Raw genomic sequence first — 27,630 nt, forward strand, 5'->3', positions numbered from 1 at the left:
CGATTTCCATTACAGCCCACAGAATAGCAGAATAGACCTAATTTGTCTTGTGACAAGCTAGTATCAGAGTCGTTCCTGATTTGACTTTGGTTGTATGCAGGATGGAAAATTAACACCTGGCATAAGCATTTTTGCTTTTTGCTTCTGCGTATGTTGTTTCATATAGCCTTCTGAGGAGAAACAATCAGTTTAGTTGATCTTAACACAGACACAAATAAGCTCCAGCATTTTAAAATGGCCATTTATATGCAGTTGGATTTAATGCTGGGATACATTAATACCAAAAACACGAAAAAAGTACAATTTAACATACATTTTTAAAATCAATTTAAAATAATATACTTAAATGCAGTGTGTATGGACAGTTAAAAGAAATTGTTTTATAGTTTAAATTTATATTAACAGCAATTAGTTAAATTTAGGAGTGCTTTTTGACCCACATAAGTAGGACTTGAGTACATATTTATATGTATTTTTATAATTCTGTTGTCTTAAAAGTATTGTTAAATACTGCTGAATGTACTGACAAACATTAATTGTACACTAAAAATACTTTATTGTCATATCTATTGAAACTTGTATGTCATTAGTGCATTTAAAATATATTAAAATCTAATATCAAATAACAGTTAAAATGCTTTCGTGTGTTAATCAAAACATCAAAATAATTGTACTTCTTTAGTGCATGACAAAAGCAATTTAAAATGTACTGTAAAGTTAAACTTTGACATTATTACAAAGTGCACTTTTTAAAAGTATAAACTGTGTTAAGAAACAGTCATGAATGTGTTCTCTCTTCTTAAATACATAAGTGTCCTTTTATTTCATTATTATTCAATTATCTGCAAGTACAGTTTTTTAAAAAGTACTGTGAAGATTTGAAGTACACTACAAGTGGACATTCAAACCAAAACCAAAAAGAGAGCCTTGAAATGTAATACCCAACCTGAAAAATTCAAATGGTTTAAAACACTACAAACACCACATGCATTATTCTAATCATCTAAACACAAATGCTATCACAGATCTCTGACCCTATCCTGACTTAAAATGCTCCGACACTAGAACAGTCTTTCTGACTATGAGCCTCTGAATGCAATTCACTGCTGCTCTTGTTACCAAGACAAGTCAATTCTGGACTGTTCCCACAGCAACGGACAGAAATCCTTGCTTTGGAAGCCATTTTCTTTTTCATTTTCAGCATGTCCTCTCTCCTAACTTATCCGTCATTACTCGGTTATCACCTCTACTGTTGGCCAGTTTATAAATATCTCTAGGGAAACCTAATGTAATAGCAGTCTATTAATAAAACAACATCTGAGATCTAGGTGTTGATTCCGTTCTCAAAGATTGTGAAAGATAGGCTTTAAGAGACGCTATTCGTGTTTGTCCTTGCATGACCTTTAATTATCTGTCAACCTATAAAAATTCTGGCCTCAGTATTCAAAAAGGCTTACAGACTTCTCACGTTGCTTAGAATTTGAATCTTAGGTTTTACATGTCTTACAAGTTTTGCTTTCAGGCCAAAGAGGCTCTTACTGTAGGTTTAAAGGTGACTATGTCCTTCCCATATTATTCCCTTGTGTTCCTTGCTGCACTTCCTCTAGCTCCAGCAGACTTTATTGTTTCCTGTGCTGTCCCTTCCTCTCATGTTGCTGACACCTGCTGCTCAAATGTAGAACTGTATCATAAAGTGCTCCAGTGGTTACCAGTGTCAGAATTATTTTATGCAAGAGTGCGCTCTAGCGGCGAAGTGTAGGAACTGTAGCACAGAGTTTAATGACAATAATGGCTTAATTCTAGTTTTTAAAGCAATACTTATTACAACGTATATGTTCATTAAGTAGTAGATTATTCTTTCTTTCTTTCTTTCTTTAAGTTCAAATTATTATTTTTTTTAATTTCTTTATTTTTATTTTAAAAGGGACAGTGCACATTAAACTAGTGCCAGTCACTAGTGAAGATTCGTGTAGTACCATCAGCCAGTCAGCATGCATTGTCATATCAGCATTATCATGTCATTTTCCTGCGAATCTACAGTGATTAGTCATGTGACATTTACAAGGCACCAATATAGAAGCCCATTTCCACCACTTAAGTAAAAAAATTCATGCCTTACCTTTGAAATTATGACATACTTAAGTCATAACTTCTTTATAAAGTCGAAATTATGATTTACTAAATCGAAATTATTAGAAGTCATAATTATGAGATAAAAATTCGAAAAATGTCAGAATTATGACCTAAAAGTCTAAACTATGACTTAAAAAGTCTAGATTATCAGAGAAAATGTTGAAATTATGACTCAAAAAGTCAAAATTATGAGATAAAATGTCAGAATTATGATTTATAAAGTCGAAATTATCAGATTAAAAGTCAAAATTTTGACTTAAAAAAAATCAAAATTAAAAAATTAAAAGTCGGAATTATGAGATAAAAAGTCAAAATTATGACAGAAAATGTTGAAATTATTTATGATAAAAAGTCAAAATTATGAGGTAAAAAGTTTAAATTCTGACTTAAAAAGTCAAAATTATGAAATTAAAAATCAAAATTATGATTTTAAATGTCGAAATTATAAAATTAAAAATCAAAATTGTGACTTTAAAAGTTGAAATGAATTATGATAAAAAGTCTAAATTATGACCTAAAAAGTCTAGATTATGACAGAAAATGTCAAAATTATGAGATAAAAAGTCAAAATTATGACTTAAAAAGTCTAGATTGTGACAGAAAATGTCGAAATTATGTCTTGACAAACAGTAGAAATTATGAGATAAAAAGTCAAAATTGTGACTTTAAATATGGAAATTATAAAATAAAAACCAAAATTATGACTTTAAAAGTTGAAATTAATTATGATAAAAAGTCAAAATTATGACTTAAAAAGTCTAAATTATGACAGAAAATGTTGAATTTATGACTTGACAAAAAGTCGAAATTATGAGATAAAAAGTTGAAATTATGACTTAAAAAACCAAATTATGACTTTAAAAGTTGAAATTAATTATGATAAAAAGTCAAAATTATGACTTAAAAAGTCAAAATTATGACTTAAAAAGTCTAAATTATGACAGAAAATGTTGAATTTATGACTTGACAAAAAGTCGAAATTATGAGATAAAAAGTTGAAATTATGACTTAAAAAACCAAATTATGACTTTAAAAGTTGAAATTAATTATGATAAAAAGTCAAAATTATGACTTAAAAAGTAAATTGTGACGATGCCGAAATTATGAGATAAAAAGTCAAAATTGTGACTTTAAAAGTTTAAATTATGATTAAAAAGTCAAAATTATGACTTAAAAAGTCATAATTATAAGATTAAAAAGTCAAAATTACGACTTTAAAAGTTGAAATTATGATTTAAGTTTTTGTTTCATAATTTCGACTTTTTAAGTTGTAATTTCAACTTTTAAAGTCATAATTTTGACTTTATCTCATTATTTCAACTTTATAAGTAATAATTTAGAATTTTATCATTTCGTCGTAGTTTCAACATTTTTTTATCCCATAATTATGACTTAAGTATGTCATAATTTGGAATTTTTAAGGCATTAATGTTTTTTCTTGGTATTCTATAGAAATGGGCTTCCATAAGAAGGTGTTTAATAGCAATGGAACTTTTTCAATTTGAGATCCCCTGCATCTCCTTACTCATGGATATTCAGTTCAGACTCTTTTGAGACAAGTGCTATGCCCTTCACTAATGACTATCCAAAACTAAATTGTGCATATATAAAATATATACAATAATATCTTGACATTTGTGAAAATAACCTTGACCTTTGGCACTTACACTGTCTAGCTTAAACAGCGGCAGCAGAGCACATATAGCTCTCAATATTACATATATAAAACCCACAAAACTAAAGATACAAAGCTTTCACTAGGGCAGTATTCTATCAAAATCTACTAATTTGTAGACCTGCACTTTGGGTACTAATATATACTTTTAAAATACTAATATGTACCATTTAGGGGTAAATAAGGTGCAAAGATGTACCTTTTAGCTTAGGATATTGCCCGAGTGACAGCTTTTTACCTTTTTTTGTTCTTTAGTAACTTTGTTCTATAGCAAAGTTTGTGAGTTCCATATGTAATATAAATCAGCTTTTGGCCAGTATCTGAGAATGGACAAATGAAAACTGAATTGAGCTCTATATTGCTTTTCTGCTAGCAAGACATTATAAGCATAACAGACTCACCACAACCGCATATATACTACCATCTGTGACCACAGACAATGAGTATAAATGTCTTCACAAACAAGTAAGCTGGGTGAGAAACCAAAGGATGGTAAAGTTCACTATTTTGTGCAAGGGAAACATGTTTGTGTTTGTATTTTCCAAAGGTATTCTCCTTCACAAGGGCTCGGCATGGTGTTTATTGTAATGTTACATATATTTTGTATCTATTTTTGAAACTATTTATTTGTGCAGATGTATCTAACACACAAAACTCAAGTCAGTTATTTCAGAAAATGTAGATTTATTTAGTTTGATAACATCACAGACAGAGAAAAAACTGTTAAACCATAATGGATTATGTTGCTGATTTTCCACGTCTGAGTGGATAGGTGCCCTTAAAGATATTTCATCTTTGTAAGTATGTGTAATACACAGTATATATTTATATTGAGAACAAGATATTGAACACAAAATAGCTATATCACATAACGAAGAGTGAAAGACATGTCTCTCAAAGAGCAATCAAAAAAGAAGTGAAAAGCTTATTGTTACAAAGCAGGAAGTTTTTGTACAATAAGTCTCTAGTAACACTTCGTAGCAAAACTTGCAGCATATGAGTATATGGCACCATACAATCCTCCATAGACACTTTAATTGGAATGGAGCTTATAAAGCGATTTACCACAGAAGTAAATTTGCAAGACCTTTTTGTTGTTTTGGAATCCGGAGCATTCAGGGGGAAAACGTCGTTGTGGTTTCGGTGTCCAGGCCAACAGAGGATCTTCGTTTACCGCAGTGGGTGTATATGAGGTGGCTCTTTCTGAGACATCCCAAGTCTTTAAGCAGCTTCAGGAGATCATTGCGAAACTTTACCCCAATGAAGGCGTACAGGAAGGGGTTCACACAGCAGCGCAAGAAAGCCACGGCTCTGGTCACATCCAGTGCGTAAAGACGACTCTTGTCCTTGTCGCAATTCGTTGTTTCCTGAGTGGTCACTCCCATGACTACATTGTAGGGTAGCTGACTAAACACAAAGACAGATACCACTGCAATGATGACCTTGAAGGCTTTATTCCTCTCAAAGTTCTTGGCTTGGTTGAGGGTCTTAATGATGCAGATGTAACAGAACCCCATGACAACCGCTGGAAGAATAAAACCCAGCACCATCTGACTTACCAGCATCCTAACGCGGTACTCTGGAAAGTTATTGCCATTTGCTGTACAGGTGCCATTGATGTTAACTTCAGAGAACACCATGTCAGGTATCGAAAAGATCACCGCCATCACCCAAGTCACCAGAGAAGACACCTGTCCGTAAAACACCGCACTGGAGCGACAACGATGAGCAGAGACAGCCTTCGTTATGGAGAAATATCGATCTACGCTGATACAGGTGAGAAGGAACATGCCGCTGAAGAAGCTGACCCTGTAGATGGTGAACATGGCCTTGCATGGAATTGGACCCAAATGCCACTTGCTCATGAAGCTAGCTGCCCAGAAGGGGAGAGATATTGCAAACAGCAGGTCAGCCATGGCTAGGTTGAGCAGGTAGACGTCAGTCATAGTCTTCAGCCTCTTAAAGTACAGGTAGGTTAGGATGACCAGAAAGTTTCCAACAAGGGCCATGAGGCAGATGATCGTGTAGATGGTGGGCAGGAACCAGGCGCGGAAGGAACGATTGGAGCCTTTGTCGCACATTATTTCAAGCCCGGTGTAATCCACTGTGTCCACTGTGGGATACTCATAATCTGTTGTTTTTTCATCCACAGGGTACTCAGTAGTCTGATTGGACCAGCTTTTCTGAAATAAAGGTAATGCAGAAGCTTTCAAGGAATGAGTTGCTCAGCAAAAGTCATAATTATTCTATAAAATTACAACATGATTCCTGTTTAGAGGTTAATTGTAAAGTGTTTTTTAGAAACCCCATACTCCAATACAAGGCTAGACTTAATCTCATGATTTTCTTTAGCAGATTCCATCTGCTATACATTAGTTTACATAAACTAACAATGAACAAAATTCTTCTAAAGCATTGATTAATCTTATTTAATGCTGTTTTCAGCATTTACTAATGCATTATTAAAATCAAAAGTTTTATCTGCTTAATTGTGCTTAATTTAATGGACCTGAGCTAACATGAAGTAACAATTAACAACATTAACAAGTTGCAAACTAATGTTAGTTTAAGCATTACCAACATCAACTAATGGAACCTTATTGTAAAGTGTTACCGATTTACTTTTTTTTCTGTAGCACACAACACATGTCAGAACGACACCGTCGGTCTCCATTCACATTCACCGCTTGCAAAACGTGTGCAATGAAAGTGAATGGTGACTGAGGTTTTCCATTCACCTTTAAATCTCATTTTGTGTTCCATAAAAGCATGTCAGTCATACAGGTTTGGAACTATGAGTAGATCGAATAAATGCTTGCATAATTTTCATTTTTGGGTCAAGTATTCTCTGGATTTAGAGGTTCAAAAAAAAAGTGCCGTTCGTCTTAGGTTTAATGCATGAATTACCTTTATGTGGCATGACCATATCACCAGCAAAGGGCTAAAAACTGTCAACGAGAAACGCAATGTGTCAGAAAGTACACACAATGATAATAGACTTCATAGATGAGTAAAGGTTAAAAACATGCACAAAACTACACTAATAAATCCCTTCTCTTCTTTGACCAAATCCTTTACATTTTGATAAATGCATACAGCTATTTGATACATTTTAATTCAGTTGAATTCAACAGATGAATTTCTAGGCTTACCGGTAAACGCATGCATGATTTAAGACTTTCTCTTTGAATGTGTCGCCAGGACTGCGAACAACACAGTGAATACGAGAGCTCTGCATCTGCTGTGTTAAAAAAGGTGAAGCACCACTTATAACTTTGAAGCCAAGACCAGAGGAAAGGGTTTTCACCACAGCCTGCACTGTGTTTCAAGAAAAACAACTTCATTTCTTACCTTTGCACAACCATGTAGGTATACTCAACCATAAATTCTTTCTATTTTAAATCCTTTCCTGCTATATATTAAATTAAACCAACCAGTAATAATTCAAAAGAAAATGTATTATCTATTTGCAATCATTTAGTGTTGTCACTGTCTGCGTATCATTTCTGTTTTCATTTCTTAAACATGTGTCATAACTGAGTTATAAAAATATGATTTTATGCATTTCTCGATATTGATATACTATGGTGCTGTGGCACATGGTAAAACTGCTTTTATACAATGTGACTCAAATGTAGACATGGTCTAAATTTAGATGCTTTACCTTTATTATGACCACCCAGATATGGTTATTTAAAAAATATATTTATTTGATAATTAGAAAACATGTTTTTGTAATATGTGTCACTTTTGTAAAGTGTCAGGTCACAGACCTCCTGGATTGCTCTGACTATTCTGTAATGGTTTGCATTTTGCATTGCGTTTTACAAGTTCTTTCAAAACCTTGAACAGAAGTGCAGATAAATGAGCACTTGCTATAAAACATCAATTCATTTAACATCCTTCCCTTCTGGTTTTTTAATGTCCCCGTCCTCAATCACTGGCACCCCCCACACCCCAACCCCCTCCAAGTTTCAACTTTGCACAGGTACACAGACTGCTGCACGTGTGCAGTTGTGGGTTTGTGTGTACATTGCTGCCAGGAAAAGAGGCCTAAGCAGGAAGACATGTTTCGGCCACAAATCAGGTGATTTGCGTAGTAGAACTGTTGCAGTAAGTTGGCTCACACCAACTGTGACTAAACCTCAATTGGTACAATCACCTGTACATTTACCTGTTTGTACAGAAACCATTGGTGTTTGTGGGGATTTTTTTGGTTAAGGAGTAATAGGTGGCCTTAAGGTTGATCTATATATTTATATATACATACATCATACATACATGTATATGTATATGGATTTAAATATTATGATGTATTAAAAATTAAGACTAAACCAAATGTGCGAAGGCAAGATCATTTGTATTCTTTAAATGCAGGTCACACACTGTTTATAGCTACCAAGCTTCGAGTTTCATCAAAGGAAGATCAAAGAGAATGACAGAGAAAAGAACACACATCCCCCCACCCCAAAATCAGAAAGGAAAACAACACACAAATGAAAGATGAAAGTTCCCTTTTTCTCAAAACCACCTCTAGTAAAAAACAAACCTATGCATGCTGTCACACGGAAAGTTTGTCGAAGTGCACGCAAGCATGTGCACTTTAAGTCAGTGACCTGTGATCACTGTTAGATGCATCTCTATATCTGTTCGTTAGAAATTGTTGACTGTGCTTTATTAAAAACAGGAAGGTATCATATCAAAACCACAACACATAATCTTAGTATGGTGAATGGTGGAGGTAAGAAACTCAAACCCGAGAAACCCAAGAAACCTGAGATTCAGATCACTTGCTTTGATTTCAGGGTAACTTGTAAAACCAAGTAAGTATCTAAAAGATCTCTATATTAGATTTACTAACTAAGGCAAATTACATACGCATTATAGAATTCCAGTTTGTAAACTATTATTGGATGTGGCAATGCTTACATCGCTGCTTCTTCCCTGTTGAACAAAACAGCATATGCTGGTTAGGTATGTTTTGAAGCATGGCTATTGGTTCGAGCTGGTTTAAACTGGTTAAAGCTGGTCATCTGCTGGTCCTAAGCTGGTCCTGAGCAGGAGCTAGTTGCTTAGGACCAGCACATGACCAGTTAAGGACCAGCGTAAACCAGCAGCCATGCTTCAAAACATACCTAACCAACATATTAGTGTTAGGATTTAGGGCCACTATCTATGGTTGCTTCAGAATTTGCATCTGAAACATAGCATATGTACATATAATGCATAAAACATTTTAATCAAAAGAACAGCCAAGATATGCAATATACTCCAATGTTTGTTTGTATAATGGATGTGAGCGCAAATGATCTTTTCTGTTTTCGTGTCAATGTGAAACACATTCTGTGAAGTATGGTGGATTCTAGAGTCTGTCTTTTCATAGTTAGCAACTAGATAACCTTAAGTGAACTCGGACCGTTAGTCAAACTACTCACTAGTGTGTACAGGAAGCCAAGCTAGTGTTGTCTGTGCTGTGACTTACGGCCTGTTTCCCTCACCGTTGTGTTTCTCTCATAATGAATTGTTTTTATATGGATGTAACAGTGAAATCCCCCTCTAGACATAATGTGTTTTTAACTCTGCTGAGAAGTTTCTTAGTCATGCCTTCACTTAATCATACATGTGAAAACAAGTTGTTGTTTTTTTTACGCATAAAACTCCCACTCAAAGTCCCACTGAAAGTGCTGGAAACTTTTAGGAAGCTGCATGGAAAACAAAACCTAGCAGACCATGCCAGACACTGACATCAAGCCTAAAAGGCTTTCAGCATCCCCATATTATTAAATAATATTCTCCTTTAAAGAAATGGACATATCTCTGGCTAAAAACAACTGTATGAATGTAGGCGTCTTCTGCTCAGTAAGTAAATGTAGCTTTTCTTTAAGAGAGATTGTGGTTAATTGAAAGCAACAATGCAGCTAACCTAGAAAGCTGAAATAAGATATCTGATAAGATTGTGGTTAAAGCACAAAATGTTATGACGTGAATCATTCTGATTTGGAACAAGAGATCAGTTCAGTCATTTAACCACAGTGTTTTTGTAAGGTGCTATTCCCCAACAGATTCCGTTGTCCTTTTAAATGGCCAAAGTCAAGTTTATAAGCAGACAGTTAGGTTGGAAAGCTTTCATTAGTCAACTACTGTGCTCTTTAGGCACATCAAAACACTCAATTCCAGTAAAACACACACACACAAACACTAAGATAGCAGGTGTCTAAAACATCTTGTACATATAAAAGCGTTCATTCATCTTTTATTAGTGTTCAAGATAAGTCAAACCAACTATAAATGTCAAAACAACTGGATATTACAAATCATGAAAATATACAAGGAGTATAATCATATAAATGTGTGATAAGTGTATTTAAAATAGCTGTTTTGGCTTCAATATATATATTTAAAGGACATTTGAGGAAGGTTGTCAATATGTAACTGCACATTTCCTATTCATATACAAGGCAAAACAACAGATGCCACATGTATCCATTCAATGTTATCGCTGTCATTTTTATGATTCTCATCTGTAAAGTGGACTACAATGTCCTTAAAGAGCATGCATTTGCTAAAAAACAATAATGCAGATATATAACAAAGACTAAGTATTGTGACAGGATGTTTGGAAAATGTGGTTACTGCAGTGTTCTGGTTTCTTGTCACTTTTTTTTATCACCTGTAGTTATTATACTGCTCACTGGTTTTCTCCAGACAGTTCTCTACATGTCTTTGTACATTCTTCAGATTTAGTTAACAGTAAATTCAGCTCTTTTTGATTTTGCTGCTACATTATGATGTTGTCATTGCATGGCATTAAATTCAGACACCAGTTCTCTTACTGAAGTGATGAATGAGATTAGCAGTTATATGATAACCATTGATGAACTGTCTAGCTATAGTCGCTCGCTTGGAGAACCCAAAATCGTTCCTGTTGATAGAACACGGTTGTAAAGGCAGACTGTTGGTACTGAAATCCAGTGACGTGTTCACTAGACAAACCCAGGTCCATCTCTGGAAGTGGCCAGAGAGGAAGCCACTGAACAATCTCTAAAAAGTGTGGATGAGGTGAACTGTGTCGATGAGAACACCATCGCTCGCTAATGCTAATTTAGCCACCACTGCTGACCATGCTGGCTGAACTTACATCCAAGCCGAGCTTTTGCAGGTCCAAGCCCATACTGGCCAGCACCTGGAGCAGAGTCATCTCCTGTTGAGTGGCTTGGTCGATCAGGGCTGGACAGGTTGGATTGCACTGTGGCCATTGGCAGCTATCGATGAGATGAAAGGGACAGCCCTTCAGAGCGGTTTTGCTGTTCTTATTAGCCTCTTGAAGACTTCTGTCCCAGCACTGTAGAGCGCGAGAGAGTGACGTCCCCTTGATCTGAAAATCCATCCAATTACTGAAGGAAAGAAAAAGTAGGCTTTAGACCAGGGGTGGGCAATTATTTTTCCCAAGGGGCCACATGATAAACTGAGGTGGTTGCTGAGGGCCGGACCAATACACTTAACTCAGTACTGCCCAATATATTTTATAAAAAAAAAAAAAAACATTAAATGAAACATTACAATCAAACAATGAAAATGTGGAGCACATACTTAGATTACTATTTAATGAACATTCACAAAAACAGTTTAAAAAAATATTGCAGTTTTCAAAAACTACCATCACAACTTTGTACAAAAAAAGCAAGTATTACAAAGATTAGCATGAGGCAGTTTCAGCATTATGGATGTGACATTTGCAGTCAAAACCTGAAACATAAATTCTCATATAATGTATTCATTACCAATAACTTGTACAATTTATTTATACTTTTCTAAAACCCTGAGAAAAGTATCAGAATAAAAGATACAAATACCTTCTGAATGGAGAAACACTGGCATATCATTCACAAAACATAGGCTATATGCCTTTTTTGTTTTCTTCAATAAATTTGTTTTTTGTTTCTGAGGAAAAAAATCACCATGACAGTTCTGAAAGCGGAATTTGTCCGACTACGGAAATTCGTGTGACGCTTTTAGAGAGAAATGCAACCTTTATACAGATGACATAATCAGGGGGTATTTGATTTCGTTTTGAATTTGTTAGTTTAAAAGTAGACATTTTATACTTTTTTATAGATATATTTCTCATGTATGTGAGACAGTCATACGATGAGTTTCAGTTCTTTTTTTGTGAGGCGCTTCAGAGACTAGGTGGGAGAAAGTGCGTCCTGTTTGTTCTCATTACTCTACAAAAGCAACGTTTGTTGTTATTATGAGTTTACAGAAGTAAAATTAATTTAATTATCAGGAAAAATGCAAGGGATCATGTGGACGCTTCTCTGTCATGCATTAGGTGAATTCCACACTCTGCATAAAAACGCACACTCCAGTTTATTAAAATAAATCTTGACCAGTCTACATCCGAGACAGATGCAATTATAACTTATAAATTGAAGGCTATTTGAAATGATTTAACGGACTGATGCCGCCTGTTGATCATTATTAGTTGTTGTCTATCAAGATGTGGCTTTTAAAAATGCTAGACTATGCGAATAAGACCGCAGTTTCACATTTGCAAAACTGCATAACATTTTGCATATCTGCATAACAAAGTAGATTATTTTTAACATGCAATGATACAAAATAAGACCAAACAAGACGTGCAATGAAGAAAAATTTTAGACAAAAATTTAGACAAAAATAAGAAAAAAGAAAGAAAAAAAAAATCTCTTACGGCTAACGGCAAACTCACATTTCTTGAAAGCTATATGATCACGAACATATTTGAGATACGGTTACACGAACGGGCGTAATTGTTAATAATAATAATAATAATAATAATAATAATAATAATAATAATAATAATAATAGCACTTTGAAAATAAAAGCAGTGCGGTTGTATTTCGTGCACATAATTAAACCTATTTGCGAATTCACCAATTACCTCATGCGGGCGGTCAAGGGCCCGATATGCATCAGCATTAGACTTTTACTCTCTGAATGCATGTTCTTGGTCTTATTGTGAATTATTCTTTGTTGCATATTGTTTAAAAAATTACAATACAACAAATTCCAGATTTTTTTTTTTGTCCTGTTTAATGGGTTCTTACAGGAAGTCCTATTTACTTAAAAAATGTTTATATATACATTAATAATAAAAATTATTGTTTTTTTTTTTTCTAAAGAAGTTTCTTATGCACATCAATGCACATCAACAAACAAACAAAAAACTGTAGATAATTCCAATAATAAATCAGCATATTAAAATGATTTCTGAAGGATCATATGACACTTAAGAGTGGAATAATGATGCTGAAAAATCAGCTTTGCATTACATGAATAAATTATACTTTAAAGTATATTAAAATAAAAACATTACTTTATACTGCAATAACATTTCACAATATTTCTGTTTCTTTTTCTGTATTTTTGAACAAATAAATGCAGCCTTGATGAGCATAAGAGACTTTACTGAGTACGATTACAAATCTTACTGATCCCAAACAGTTGAATGGCTATATATATATTATTATATATATGTAGCACTGAAGACTGGAGTAAAGGTAAACATGTAAAGGCTGCTAAAAATTTCAGCCTTGCCAATAAATGACTTTAAATATATTTAAATAGAAAACAGTTTTTTAAAATTGTAATAATATTCCACAATATTACCGTTTTATTGCGTTTTTTGATATTAAATTCATGCAGCCTTGGTAAACATAAGACACTTTTTTTCAAAAACATCTTCAAAAAATATTATTTCAAAATTTGAACCAAAAGTTTACTGAATGTTCTTGAAACGTCTGGAATCACAAAATGAACTTTGGTCAATTAATTTACCTTAGTTGACACTTACAGTTTCTGTTAAAGGAGAACTGTTTAAATGCAGCTTCAAAGGGCTCTAAACGATCCCAGCCGAGGAAGAAGGGTCTTATCTAGTAAAACGATCTGTCACTTTTTTCGGAAAATAACATTTTTTGTACTTTTTAAGCACAAAAGCTTGTGTAGCACAGGCTCTGGGATGCACGTTCATAACGCTACGTACTACTGAATCACGTCGAAAGGTCACGCGGAACGTAGGCGGAACTACAGACCCAGTGTTTACAAAGCGAACGCGCAAAAACTAAGAAAGTGCAAGTAAGTTTGCAAACACTGTTTACAAACAAAAAGGTACAATGATGTCCTCCTTTAAAGTTGTAGGAGAAAATAAGATGGAGTTTTTTGCCATACTCAGTACACAGACAATGAACTTTCACGTGATTCGTAGTAGTGATGGGAAGTTCAGATCATTTTACCGATTTGGACCTTTGAGTCTCGTTCAGCAAAATGAACAAATCTTTTTTCGTCATTTCGTTCATTTTAGCAAAATATAATTAAAATGTTATGTGTTACTTTCCTAACACATGCTTATACAAATGTTGATCACACTACAATCAAGACAAAACTGTAATGCTATAAGAAACAGAAAAGATTAATTCATTGTTTAGCTGGGTCTTTAGTCTATGATTAGCCCACCTCACCTCTTATCTGACAAGTTTCGGGTTTGAGTCGTTCGTTCATCACGTGACAGCCCCATAAGATGAAAAACCTAAAGACTCGAAACAGGTGACCTAATTCCAGTACAGAACCTAATAGGATGTTGCACCTACGCGACTGAATGAATCACTCCCTGAGACGACTCGTTCTTCCCGAGTCACATTAAAGATTTGTTCAAAATGAAAGAATCATTCAAGAACGACCCATTACTAATTCGTAGCATCGTCGATGCGCATCCCGGAGCCTGTGCTACACAAGCGTTTGTGCTTAAAAAGTATACAAATTTTTATTTTTCAAAAAAAATGACCGATTGTTTCACTAGATAAGACCCTTCTTCTTCGTCTGGAATCGTTTAGAGCCCTTTGAAGCTGCATTTAAACTACATTTTGGAAGTTCAAAATCGGGGCAACCAATGAAGTCCATTATATGAAGAAAAATCCTGAAATGTTTTCCTCAAAAACCATAATTTCTTTATGACTGAAGACAGAAAGACATGAACATCTTGGATGACAAGGGGGTGAGTAAATTATTTGTAAATTGTTGTTCTGGAAGTGGAGTTCTCCTTTAATATTTTAATTGGTAATATTAATATAGGTACATTAATTAACTGTGAAGCTTAGACAACGCTGATTCCGTACGGCGCTGCCTAGCATCCATCTGACGAATCTCTGCTCTCTACCCAACAAAACGGATGAATTTCTTTTGCTCTCCCAGACAAAGAAGGACTTTTCAAACTCCGCTGCTCTGTGTTTCACGGAAACCTGGCTGAATGACGCAATACAGGATGGGCTATCAGCTGTTTAGAGCGGATTACAACGCAGAATCAACGGGGAAATTGCATGGTGGCGGGACGTGCTTTTACATCAATGAAAGGTGGTGTACAGATGTAACGGTGTTAAAGAAAATGTGCTGTTCCGATCTAGAAGCGCTTTTCATTGACTGTAAGCCATTCTATTCCCCGCGAGTTTTGCTCGTTCATTCTCATAAGCGTCTACATTCCACCGCAAGCACACGTGAGCCTAGCTTTACAGAACTTACTGATCAGATCACAGAGACCAAACAAAAACATCCAGACTCTGTTTTAATCATTCTTGGGGATTTTAACAAAGCAAATCTCTCCCATGAACTGCCTAAATACAGTCAGCATGTTACATGTCCCACCAGAGACAGTAATATATTGGATCACTGTTACACCACATTAAGGAATGCATATCACTCTGTCCCACGGGCAGCTTTGGGACTCTCTGATCACTGCCTGGTTCATCTTATACCATCCTACTAAACCTGTAGTAAAGACTGTAAAGAGACAAGTACTGCTCACTGCAGAGCCAAATGGCCTCCAGCTCCCCCTCTCTGGAGGTCCAGCTCCACCTCTGTGTGAACTAATGGGTGGAGTTAGGGTTAGGATAGGGTAAGGGGTAGGGTTAGGGTGTGGTTAGGTGTCTATCTCCACCCATTACCTCCAGCGAGGGGGAGCTGGAGCTCCAGCTCCTCCCATCTGGCTCTGCAGCGAGCACCCTCTCTAAAGAGATGGTCCAACGAAACAGAGCGGGTTTTACAGGCCTGTTTCGAATTGACTGATTGGAGTGTTTTTGAAGCTGCTGCAAACAATCTGGACAAGCTCACAGAGCTCACACCAGTTTGTCTGGTCCTGTCACTGTCATTCTATTGCACTGTGGAGCTTCTGTCACTACAACAAATTCCTAGTATGTGTAAACATACATGGCAATAAAGCTCATTCTGATTCTGATTCTGAAACTCCCCACACCTATTCTGACGATCTCTTTTCACAACCACTAACACCTCCAGCAACCCCCCTCTCGCCAGGTCCTCAGAAAGAACAAAAGGAGAAAAGCACCAGGCCCAGACGGTGTGACACCAGCCTGTCTGAAAACCTGTGCTGACCAGCTGGCCCCCATCTTTTCACAGATCTTCAACAGGTCTCTGGAGTTGTGTTCCATCATGCTTCAAATGTTCCACCATCAACCCCGTCCCAAAGAAAACCAAAATAACAGGACTTAACGACTACAGACCAGTGGTGCTAACATCTGTGGTCATGAAGTCGTTTGAAAAACTGGTTCTGGCTTATCTAAAGAACATCACTGGACCCTTACTGGACCCCCTGCAGTTTGCTTACCGAGCAAACAGGTCAGTGGATGATGCAGTAAACATGGGACTGCACTTCATCCTGCAACATCTGGACAGACCAGATGTGAGGATCCTGTTTGGGACAGAGGGGCAGCTGCTAAAACAGTTCTACTCAGCCATCATTGAATCTGTTCTCTGCATATCAATAACTGTCTGGTTTGGCTCAGCTACAAAATCAGACATCAGAAGATTACAGAAAATGGTCTGGACTGCCGAGAGGATTATTGGTGCTCCCCTGCCCACCCTTCAAGAAATGTATTCATCCAAAGTAAAGAAAAGAGCTGAGAAAATCACTCCGGATCCCTCACATCCAAGTCATCCCCTCTTTGAACTTTTGCTAACTTCCAGCCGCTTCACGGAAACTACATCTCTTTAGCTGCAAGAAGCAAACCGCTGCGCTAATGTAAAGGTAAAGACGATCAGAGTTGTAACGAACTTGCGAGTGCCTAATGTATGGCACGAGTCGTACATTAGGCATGTACAAGTCCACTATTGATTCCCAAACTATGCATGCTCTTGGGGCTTTGAACCCTAGTATTTTTGCGTGAAATTTTAATGTATTTGCATAGTCATCCAAATTAATGTTCTGTGAGTGTTTTATAATGTACTCTCACCCGTAGAGGATAATCTCGTGAGGCTCAGTGGTGTTTATGCACATATTAGCATCAGACGTGCTCTGATAGAGAAACTATTGTTAACTGATCATGTCGTCGATTAACAATTAATGTATATGTAAATATATTATTTTAAAAAGTTAGAACTGAGCAGAGGGTTTTCTTTTAAGTTACAAAGTATAGCTTTAATTTAAAGTTTGTTCGAATTTTGAGGTTTTTTTTAACATGCAGTAGAAGAATAAAAAGGCAAAACAGATATTTTGGTTAATAGAAAAGGTTTAAAAATAAACCCCTTTCTCTTTGCTGCGGAAGTACAGTATAAGTGGAAATGTCAGGCATGGGGGGGGCCTTGCAAAATTGACCAGAGAAGGAGGGGGGCCCCGAAGTGAAAAAGGTTGGGAACCCCTGATCTATAGCACAACTGTACATACCATCTATTTATTTCCCAATTTATTTTTCTAATTTTTGTCTATTTACATTTACATATGTGTATTTTATATTTTATATTTTTGTTGTCTGTATGTTGTTGATGTCTCTGTGTACTGGAAGCTAATGTTACTAAAACAAATTCCTTGCATACTTGGCAATAACACTCTTTCTGATTCTGATTCTGATAATGTGATTCCAGATGTTTTAAGAAATGCATGTTCTTAAAACTTGTTCTTAAAAAAAGTTATTGAGGTGAAAAAAAAGAAATTATTTATTTTTTTAGCATTATAATTAAATTAGGTAATGTATATTGCTATTGAATATTAAGTATATATATATATATATATATATGAAGAGTTCAGATGCAAAACCAGCTAAAAGCCATCTCAGTCAAAAATGAGATAATGATACTGAGTGAATGCTTTCGACACATATTATACATCCATCAAATACTTTTTCTTCAAACATAGAAACCTATACATCTGAGCCTGATAAAAATGCATTTTTTAAAGAAAGACATCAGATGGATTTAGCTTGTTTTGCATCTGAACTCTTCATATATATATATATACACACATATATATATGTGACCCTGGATCACAAAACCAGTCACAAAACCAAATTTTTATTACAAAAAAAAAAAAAAAAAAAATCTTATTAGATTTATACATAATTTGAAGCTGAATAAATAAGATTTCCATTGATATATGGTTTGTTAGTATAGGACAATATTTTGTAGAGATACAACTACTTGAAAACCTGGAATCTGAGGGTGCAAAAAAATCTAAATATTGAGAAAATCACCTTTAAAGTTGTCCAATGTATAGTTTTCATATATTTACAGTAGGAATTGTACAAAATATCTTCATGGAACATGATCTTTACTTAATTTCCTGATTTTTGCCATAAAAGAAAAATCAATAATTTTGACCCATACAAAATATTTTTGGCTATAGCTACAGATATACCCCAGCGACTTAAGACTGGTTTTGTGGTCCAGGGTCACACACACACACACACACACACACACACACACACACACACATATATATATATATATATATATATATATATAATAAATATATACATATATATATATTACACTAATTAAATATTATAATATTAATTATATTAATTACAATCCACACAATTTTAAGTTCTGCAACCCCTCTGAAAGTTGGCTGAGCAATTGTCTCTATAACAATGCACTTTAGAAACAAGTGTTAATTGACCCTTGTATGGTGTTCGGGTCTGTGGGACCCGTTTTCACTTTTGTCAAAAGAAAAATGATACACAAAATAATTTTTTCAAGCTCATACTCATTGGCCTTAATATATTGAACATATATTAGAACAAATTTTCAATGACTGCTTACTGTACTGGTCACTGACTGGGCCTGCTATTAATATGTGTATGTGTGTGTATGTGTGAGTATATGTGAGAGACAGAGTCGGAGAAGGTGTGAGTGTAAGTGTGAGTTGTTTGCTTCTGCCCCTGCCATTCTCACACAAGGCTGTAGCACTTTAATTTATAAATGTGATGTAACAAAAGAAAAGGGCAAATATCAGCCAAACATTCTGTTTATATTGCTTGTAATTGGGATGAAGTAAACATCTGTTGAGTATTTTAACATAATTTTTGAAATTGCATTGAATAAAAAACCCAAAAATGCAGCAGGTCCACCAGACCCATTAACACTGGCTGAGTAACAAAAATATGAACACCATACAAGGGTTAAATGGCAATGTAATGTCCCTTCAGCAGCAGTCTAATCAGCCTCTTTATAAGCAGCTGTAGCTCTGCTGTAAGTTTAACCTCATCATGTGTTTCACCATGGTTCACCTCACAAATCATCTGTCCCACTGCTCTCTCAGCTGAGCTCATAGAGCAGGCCATTAATTAAGTGTGAAACCATGAGGTGGCATTTTGGTGACACCTAGAATGCATCATGATGGATGAGTGTTCAAATGCAGGCGTATGAGCTCACCCATGAGGAGTGTGTCTCAGGGTGCCTGTGTGTCCTTACCTTTTGGTAATTAAAGTGTGGGAAAGACAGGAAGGGGCAAACACGGCCCTGAAACAACATACAGTAAGACATTTTTTAATACGCATAAAATATACAGCCTTAAGCATGCTGATGTGATTTTTCAACTATTAGTAGCTATGTAGCTGTTCTGGAGACATATTTAGCTAATAACTATGTAGCTGTTCTGCCGACATATTTAGCTAGTTTTAGTGATATATATTATGACATGTACTCACGTAACATCTTTGAGAGAGTTTTTAAACTCTTTTCCCAGATTCTGCATATAGGTCCACTGCTGCTCTGAAAGCGATTGGCCGCCCATGTAAATGTTCTCCACTCGCAACTGTTCCTCATCAAACAACCACTGCACCACAAACAATGGAGCTAAAAAGAGACATATCCTCTGTTATTTTAAAGGAAGTAAGTCTATTTTACAGTAGCCACTTCTGTGAAAATGTTTTCATTCATATCGCACAGACGGCACACCCTCACCTGTTATGTAGGAGTACAGTTTGTGTCCAAAAAAGCATTGCCATTCCTCGCCTCTTTTATACTGTTGCTTGCACTTTTCTGGAACAACACCGCTCCACAACCTAACAGAGGCATAATATCATCAAAAAATGATAATCATCGAGCAGCGTTTTGCAATATAATTTATGTCTGGTGGAAAAATGTGTAGCATGAATTATGTACTGAAGATTACGTCAAATATCTAATCCTAAGTATTAGCAATAGTAACACTGAAGCTTGCATTAGAAACAAAACACATGTTTTGAAACTTGTTTTTCATCCCTTGTGAAAAAGAAGTGAGCTGTATTTTATTGAATGTGCACTTGTAGTGTAGCTCAAATCTCAAAAGTATATTTTTAAAAATCTGCCCTTGCAAATGAAATATCATTAATCACTTTCATGACTTTGTTTGCTTACATTTTACTTTGTCATGTTTTAAAAAAGTATATTTATTTTTAGATAATAAAAAGTACTTATTTTGATGTACTAACCGCATTAAAGCGCATGTAAAGACTTTTAGATTAAAATTTCAATTGGAGTGTGTAATTTAGTATTACATTATTACATATTTGAAATGTATTAAATTGCAGCTTTATCATTTCAAATGTGTAATTACAAATTAGGGCTGGGCAATATGGGCAAAAAATTATCACAATATTTTTTTTTTTCACATCAGTCGATATCGATAATTATCACGATAAATGTCAAATCTTTATTTCTAAGTTTAAAGTCAGATTTTTGCTCCAGAGTGAAAGTTGTAGAAACCACACTATTATTTTTCTTAACAAAATAAATATCTAAGTAGAAAAATTAATTTCTGCATGTTCTAATGGGTTATATTGTTTCAAATCAAGAAACAGGTTTGGGTTGTCTAATAATGATAACAATAATGATAATAATAAAAATAATAATATCACTTTTTTGTCTCTTAGAAATGCACAATTGATAGAAGCTTGAGGATGCAGAGGTAAATTTTTCATTATCAATCAGTAACATCTGTAAAAACTAGCAACCTCAGTTTTATATGGTTAAATTTATTCTGACCTAGTTTTTTTTTAATTAAGCATTGGTCTCCCATAGTAGCAATCATTATTTTAAATCATGATAAACAGAATTAAAACCACACATAATCGTACCTCAATACCATGGTAAAAATATACATGGTTTTATAGGTAGCCTATTTGTATGAAAAACGGTAGTCTAAAAACATTCAGTATAAATGCACACATGCTATAGCTTAATCACAAATACATACATACTATAACTATATACCATTACTCCTGTAATAAATCAATATTCAATGTGAATATCCCACATTGCTGCCACAATACCATGGTGTAGTGAGTGTTACTACAGTAAATCCATGGTAAATGATGGCGATGTGTAGACTGAAAAGCCTTCTGACTGTCTCGCTGCACACAACTTTAAACTAGTTTTAATCACAGAGTCGTTTGTGTTCATCGCTGAATTCAAGTTTTTCACACTGGATCATAACGGAAGCGACGCTGCGTTCGGTTTTTTCGCATCAAGATAATAAATGTATCGTCTCTAGTGAGCAGCGCCGCAGTTTGCACTTTGGTCAGAGCGGATAAACAGTCCATGTGGCGCGATTCAAATGAGTCGCGCTGTTTCGTTCTGGTTTTGGCACATAAAAAATTATATCGAACATTTATCGAACTCTTCATATCGTTTTATCGAGGAAAATTATATCGCAATAATTATCGTTATCGAATTATCGCCCAGCCCTATTACAAATATATTAAAATACAAGTTTCACAGAAATGACATTACAGTATATTTTAGTTTACCATAAATACTTGTCAGTACATTCAGCAGTAGACTTTAACCATATTTCAGCTACAGTTGAAATAGTTATGAAATTACATATAAAGATGTATTAAAGTCCTATGTAAGTGGGTCCAAAAGTGCACTCTTAGATTTAACTTATTGCATTTAATATAAATTGAAACTATAATACATTTTGGTAACACTTAATTTTACAGTGTCCTTGTTAGGTTGCATGTACTTACTGTACTAATAAAAAGTAAATTAGGCATAATTACATGCAACTAACCAAACCCTAATGTACTTGAATGTATAATTACACTGTAACAAGAACACCTTAAAATAAAGTGTAACAACATTGTCATTTAATTGTAAATAACATGCAGTCAGGCTTCTGGAAACATTCAGTTCATTTCACATTTAAGTATATTCTCTTAAAGTGAGCTACGTCCATACTATTAACTACTTCTAAAAGTATGCTGAAGTACACTACCAGTCAAAAGTTTTTTGATGTGTTTTAAAGAATTCTCTTCTTCTCACCAAGCCTGCGTTTATTTGATCCTAAATACAGCAAAAAACAGTTGAAATATTTTTAGTATTTAAAATTACTGCTTTCTATTTGAATATATTTTAAAATGTAATTTATTCCTGTGATCAAAGCTGAATTTTCAGCATCATTACTCCAGTCTTCAGTGTCACATGATCTGGCAGAAATTATTCTAATATGCTGAAACAATTTTTTTTATTATTATTACTATAATTATTTAAAACAGTTGAGTTCCTTTTTTTAGGATTCTTTCAGCATTTATCTGAAATAAAAAGCTTTTGTAACATTATACACTATAGCATTCAAAAGGAGTTGGGACTATAATTTTTTTTCTACTCATCTGTTTAATAATAATAATAATAATAAATGTTTTTTTGAGCAGCAAATTAGAATATTAGACTGATTCTGAAGGGTCATGTGACTGCAGTAATAATCATAAAAATTCAGCTTTGAAATCACAGAAATAAATTACATTTTAAAATATATTCAAACAGAAAACAGATATTTTAAATTCTAGAATATTTTTTTTTTTTTTTTTTTTTTTTTACTGTTTTTGCTGTACTTTGGATCAAATAAATGCAGGCTTGGTGAGCAGAAGAGACTTCTTTAAAAAAGCATTAAAAATCTTACTGTTCAAAAACTTTTGACTGGTAGTGTATAATCTACCATCTTTTTCACAAGGGATATTATGGTTATTGTCATGTAATTACCAAAACGACATATTCTGATAAACTGAGATTAGCATGAATGCTTTACCGAAGTCCTTTTTTAATGGCATCCACAGGGGTGCAGGAAGCACTGTCTGGACAATCAGGTGCTTTTTGCTGTTTACTCTCCAGAAACCAGCCTGAGTCGACAAGGCCGCGCACCTGAGCATCTGCACCCAGCTGCTCCAGAAGACTGGACACCTTATCAATGTTCAGCAGCACACCTGTTCCCCCGGCACTGCAGGACAGAATAAATAATATTACCCAATATTACCTCAATCCCCAAAATTTAGTTTGTCAAACTAGTGAACTTCTGAATATCAAATGGCTTCAACAACCAAGAACGCATGCTGCTAACATTGGAAGAATCCTCAGAACTTGTTCTGCCTCCTTGGCAGGACATATATAGCTATTATGTCATTGTCTATAGCATTACAGCCTGTAGTAAACATTTTTATGGTAGACAACAGGATGTGCTGAAAATAGTGCTTCAGTCAGTGTTGTGGTAAAACTCAAGGGGTGGTCCATGGATGGGAATAGGATTTCGTGGTACTCCAGATGGCTCTGTTTCAATTGTTCATAGCATCTTGTTATTAGATCTTAATATGCAGCAACAGGTGTAATGGGTGTCTAGTGTTGTCTTTGTTTATGAGTGAATTCAAATCCAATTATGGGATTTATAATAGCTGTGGTTCTTGGATCGTGGAAACAAACAGCAGAACAGCCATGAAAAAAACTTCAAACATTGTACCTAGAGATTAATACTATTATGTAATATATTTTTTATAATAAATGCATTCCTTTGTATCTCAACATGTGAAAAATAGATACAGCCCAAGAGATCTCACCTCGTTCCTGCCAACATCACAACTTTGGCTTGTTTCAGTCCTTTCAGGGCAAGATCTTTGATCACCTCCCGAATGATTTGAGATCCCATAAAAGCATATTCTATGGTGGAATAAATGAAAAAGAGTGTCCTAATATTGTGACAAAAATGTTAATAGTCTGACAAAAATTGTCACTAAAAATGTACCTGTTTCTTTACCCTGTTTGGACTTTGATGCTGCTTTGTTACCACTCCACACATCGCTTGAACAATAAGGAACAAACCTATTCACATGAGAAAAGATATTTAGATGTTAATTATAAAGCTTATAGAAATATCACTCTTAAATTTTTCAGATACTTACACAATATTGGCATTATACCAGTGAGGATTTTCATCAGCTTGTGTTGATAGTAATCCACTCCCTGCAAATAATCAGAGCCGTGGTTTTCATTGGAATCAATGGAGAATGGCTTGTATGTCTAGCTAGCAGAAAGCTAGATGTGCTGTTGTGAGTCTGGTTAATATCAGCCTACCTTTCCGTGTCTGTGGCCAGTCAGTTGAGCTCATAAGGCGGGGAATAGTTTTGTATCTGGAATCACAGGTCTCTTTGTTGTAGCAGCACCAACCACCTAAAATAGAATAACTGGAATTCACCTTGCATTATTGCATTACTCATCCTTTCTGTTTCTGTTTACAGCATTTACCTTGTTCCCCTTATGCTACTATATTATTTTTAAAACAGTTTTTAAAACAGCACAATGAACAATGAATCCATGTTATTTTGACAGGTGTTACAGCTTAGTATTATTACAATTGTATGTTAAATAGGTTTACTAGTCTTGCCCCTTCATTTAAAGTCACTTCCTCTTGGTGAGGCTTTCCAAGTAAAGAGACACTGCATGATTTGCATGCTTACACCTTGCTCTCCCTCTACATTGTTTAATATCGCCATGTCTAATTCAACATCGCATGTTGCTTTTCTTGACCAGTGACACTATATATCTTCTCGACAAGCTGTTGAACCAACAAGATGTGACGTGCTCCAAAAAAGCAAGAAAAATTACATGTCTAAGAAGATGACCAGCCGTCAAAATAACGCTGAGCACTGCATTTAAGCCTGCTGACCTCTCTCGACAAAATTAACTTAGTTTTAAATACTCACCTTCCAAAAATATCAGCCATCTCTTACTTCCTTTGAACTCCTTTAGGTAAAACCTGAGGGCCACAAATAAATATAGATGTCTAGAGAACATAGCCATATGAGGATATTTACAAAACTGTCAAAGGACAGATATTTAACTTTTTAATAAATTGGTACAATTTCGTACATTTATGATTTGGCAGATGCGTTCATTGCAGTGACTTACACTGCAATGAATGCTTTAATACCACCAGTTAATGTATCCTTTGGGAATCAGACCCTTGACCTTTGTGCTCTACAAATTGTTAAGTTTATGCAACTCAGGTTAACAGTGAGGATGTCTTACCCAGCAGCAGTACCGTCGTTGCATGTCACTAATGTGTTCTTAAGAAAGTGCAGCTTCATTTCATCAGTAGGCTTGTTGACAGATGCACTTTGTTGGCCGGTGCCACGACCTCCGGAGTAAGTTTCTTTACTGGAATCACCAGCAACTGCTAGCCCAAGGTTTGGGTCATCTTCAGGGCCATGCTGGGTCGTCTCTATAGTTTGGCTGTTAGGCTTCTTTGCAGGTTTTCCACCCGACTTGGCATTGCGATTGTTGTTCTGACAAGAAATGACTCCCAGCAGAAGCAGGAACATAACATGACACAGAATATTCATATCAAATCCTCAGGACCTCCCTAAGAAAGGGAAACGGAACAGTTTGCAGTGAAGCTCCAAAAACGATTTAAAGCAACACCTTCATTATCATGAAAGGCCCATCATGAAATTAGAAGTGATCCGTTTTTAATAATCAACACTTACCTCTTAAAGCAACTGGTCCTGGTCCTCTTGGAGTCTTGGAGAGCAAAAAATCCTGAGGCGCTGAGGGAAAGGTGGTTTTCGAATTGATGCTATGCCGGCGTCCTGAACAGATCTTGGTCTTTGGTTGTGGTCCGTGCTAGATTTTATAGTGCCACCATATGGATTGCATTTCTCAACATCCCCTTTGAGCTGGTGCCAGCTCTGGGCTGCAACCAATGACACACCAAACCTGGATGTCTAATGGCGAGGAGAAAAGATAACATGCGCTCTCCCAACCATATTTCAAAGACATCCCCTCCCCACCTAACTTAGTCTCACAACAAGCCCTCCCGCCCTCCCCTAGACCGGGCTCGACTTTGATTTAAACACCTACATGGTTGAAATACCTGCATAACCCTGCAGCTACATGGCATGTGGCTCTAGGTCATTGGAGCAGACCTCTCCCTGCTCACTCTAATAGGGAGAAACTCTTCACTCACTTGAAATAATCCTATGAAGATAACCCTTCAGAAATCTGAATTTGTCTCAGATTAAAGAAATGGAAGCGAATTGTGCACGGTATCTGCTGATTGATTACACAGGGTTGCCTTACATAAAGCAACAGCTGATAGACTGATGCTGTCTTTATCCACTGCTTATCAATCATGGTGAAATGTATATGTAAAAGAATGATGTTATGGAAAGTTTGTTGCCTCTTTGGCATAAGAGACATGCCTATGTATCTAACCTTTGGTATAGGAGACCTGTCTTTGCATCTGACCAACTAAAGGGTTATGCTTCCATCTAAGTACAAGAATACAAATATTGTTGTAATCAAGTGTTAACATGACAGATAAAGTAAAGAAATGTATCCAGAAATTGCTGCATATAACTGGTACTTAACAAACATAAAGGCTAAAACCTTCTTTCACCACAAAGAACCTTTTGTGAAACAGAAAGGTTCTTCAGATGTTAAAGGTTCTTTATGGAACCATTTAGACAAAAAAGGTTCTTCTATGGCATCAAAAAGCACCTTTATTTTTAAGAGTTTGGTGAAAACCAAATAATCAGTAAGGAATTTTGCATCTACAATTTTGCTACAAAATAATTAGGCCTAATAATTCTGTAATCATTTACAAATTGCAAATCCATATCAGGAACAGTCAGATATAAACCTGGGATATCTTTGGGCTGACGTGGTAATCCATGTAAATCAGCCATTAATAAGCCTCTAGTAAAAGGTTAGTGATGGGACGCACTGAGATATTCCACTTAATATCCAAGATTCTCCAAAAAAATTCAGTAAAACAATAACAAAAAAAACTATTACATGCTGTTTGATCAGATTAGATATTGACCAGTCTTCACTCAGAAACACATGACATGTTTCTTCATAAGTATTTCTTACAGGACAGGACAAAGATTTTTTTTTCACAATTGTATTATTGGTGTTATTTTATAATCTTATATATGTAGGTTGTGGGAGTCTTTGAAAAGGGTAAACCAGATTCAGCATAACTCAACATAATTATCCTATTTTCTACTTTTGGACTGTTTAATATAATAATGCATAATATCCACCTTTTTCTTCAACGGGGAGGTAAGCCTGTGGGTGAGACTTTCAGTTCATCATCCGCTATAGGGAAATAACGAGAAGAATAACAGTAAATGGTCATACTGTTTGCACTACAAACCAGTATGCTCATAATTAGGATAATACATGAAAATAATATGGTAAGACACACCATTGTGCAATATCAAGCAGCAAAATGAGCTGTTTTGTACAGC

The 27,630-nt window shown here is 35.3% G+C and overlaps 2 protein-coding genes across 2 annotated transcripts; both read right to left on the bottom strand.

Moving 5' to 3' along the window:
* Window positions 1-4,490: 4,490 nt before the first annotated feature.
* ccr7 (chemokine (C-C motif) receptor 7) lies at window positions 4,491-7,063 on the bottom strand. Its single transcript, XM_051111471.1, has 3 exons — window positions 6,961-7,063; window positions 6,716-6,756; window positions 4,491-5,991 (listed from the first exon to the last, which is right to left on the bottom strand). Exons 1-3 carry the CDS (start codon window positions 6,974-6,976, stop codon window positions 4,924-4,926), a joined length of 1,125 nt encoding a protein of 374 aa, XP_050967428.1. The 5' UTR covers window positions 6,977-7,063; the 3' UTR covers window positions 4,491-4,923.
* A 2,991-nt stretch (window positions 7,064-10,054) lies between these two features.
* On the bottom strand, window positions 10,055-25,963 carry notum2 (notum pectinacetylesterase 2). The gene is made up of 12 exons (XM_051112923.1): window positions 25,864-25,963; window positions 25,406-25,739; window positions 25,081-25,133; window positions 24,452-24,547; window positions 24,280-24,340; window positions 24,123-24,199; window positions 23,938-24,037; window positions 23,139-23,327; window positions 20,033-20,133; window positions 19,777-19,924; window positions 19,541-19,588; window positions 10,055-11,202 (listed from the first exon to the last, which is right to left on the bottom strand). Exons 2-12 carry the CDS (start codon window positions 25,717-25,719, stop codon window positions 10,911-10,913), a joined length of 1,479 nt encoding a protein of 492 aa, XP_050968880.1. The 5' UTR covers window positions 25,720-25,739; window positions 25,864-25,963; the 3' UTR covers window positions 10,055-10,910.
* Between the last annotated feature and the right edge of the window lie 1,667 nt (window positions 25,964-27,630).

This window comes from Labeo rohita, chromosome 6 (assembly GCF_022985175.1).
Source record: "Labeo rohita strain BAU-BD-2019 chromosome 6, IGBB_LRoh.1.0, whole genome shotgun sequence".
Classification (NCBI taxonomy): domain Eukaryota; kingdom Metazoa; phylum Chordata; class Actinopteri; order Cypriniformes; family Cyprinidae; genus Labeo; species Labeo rohita.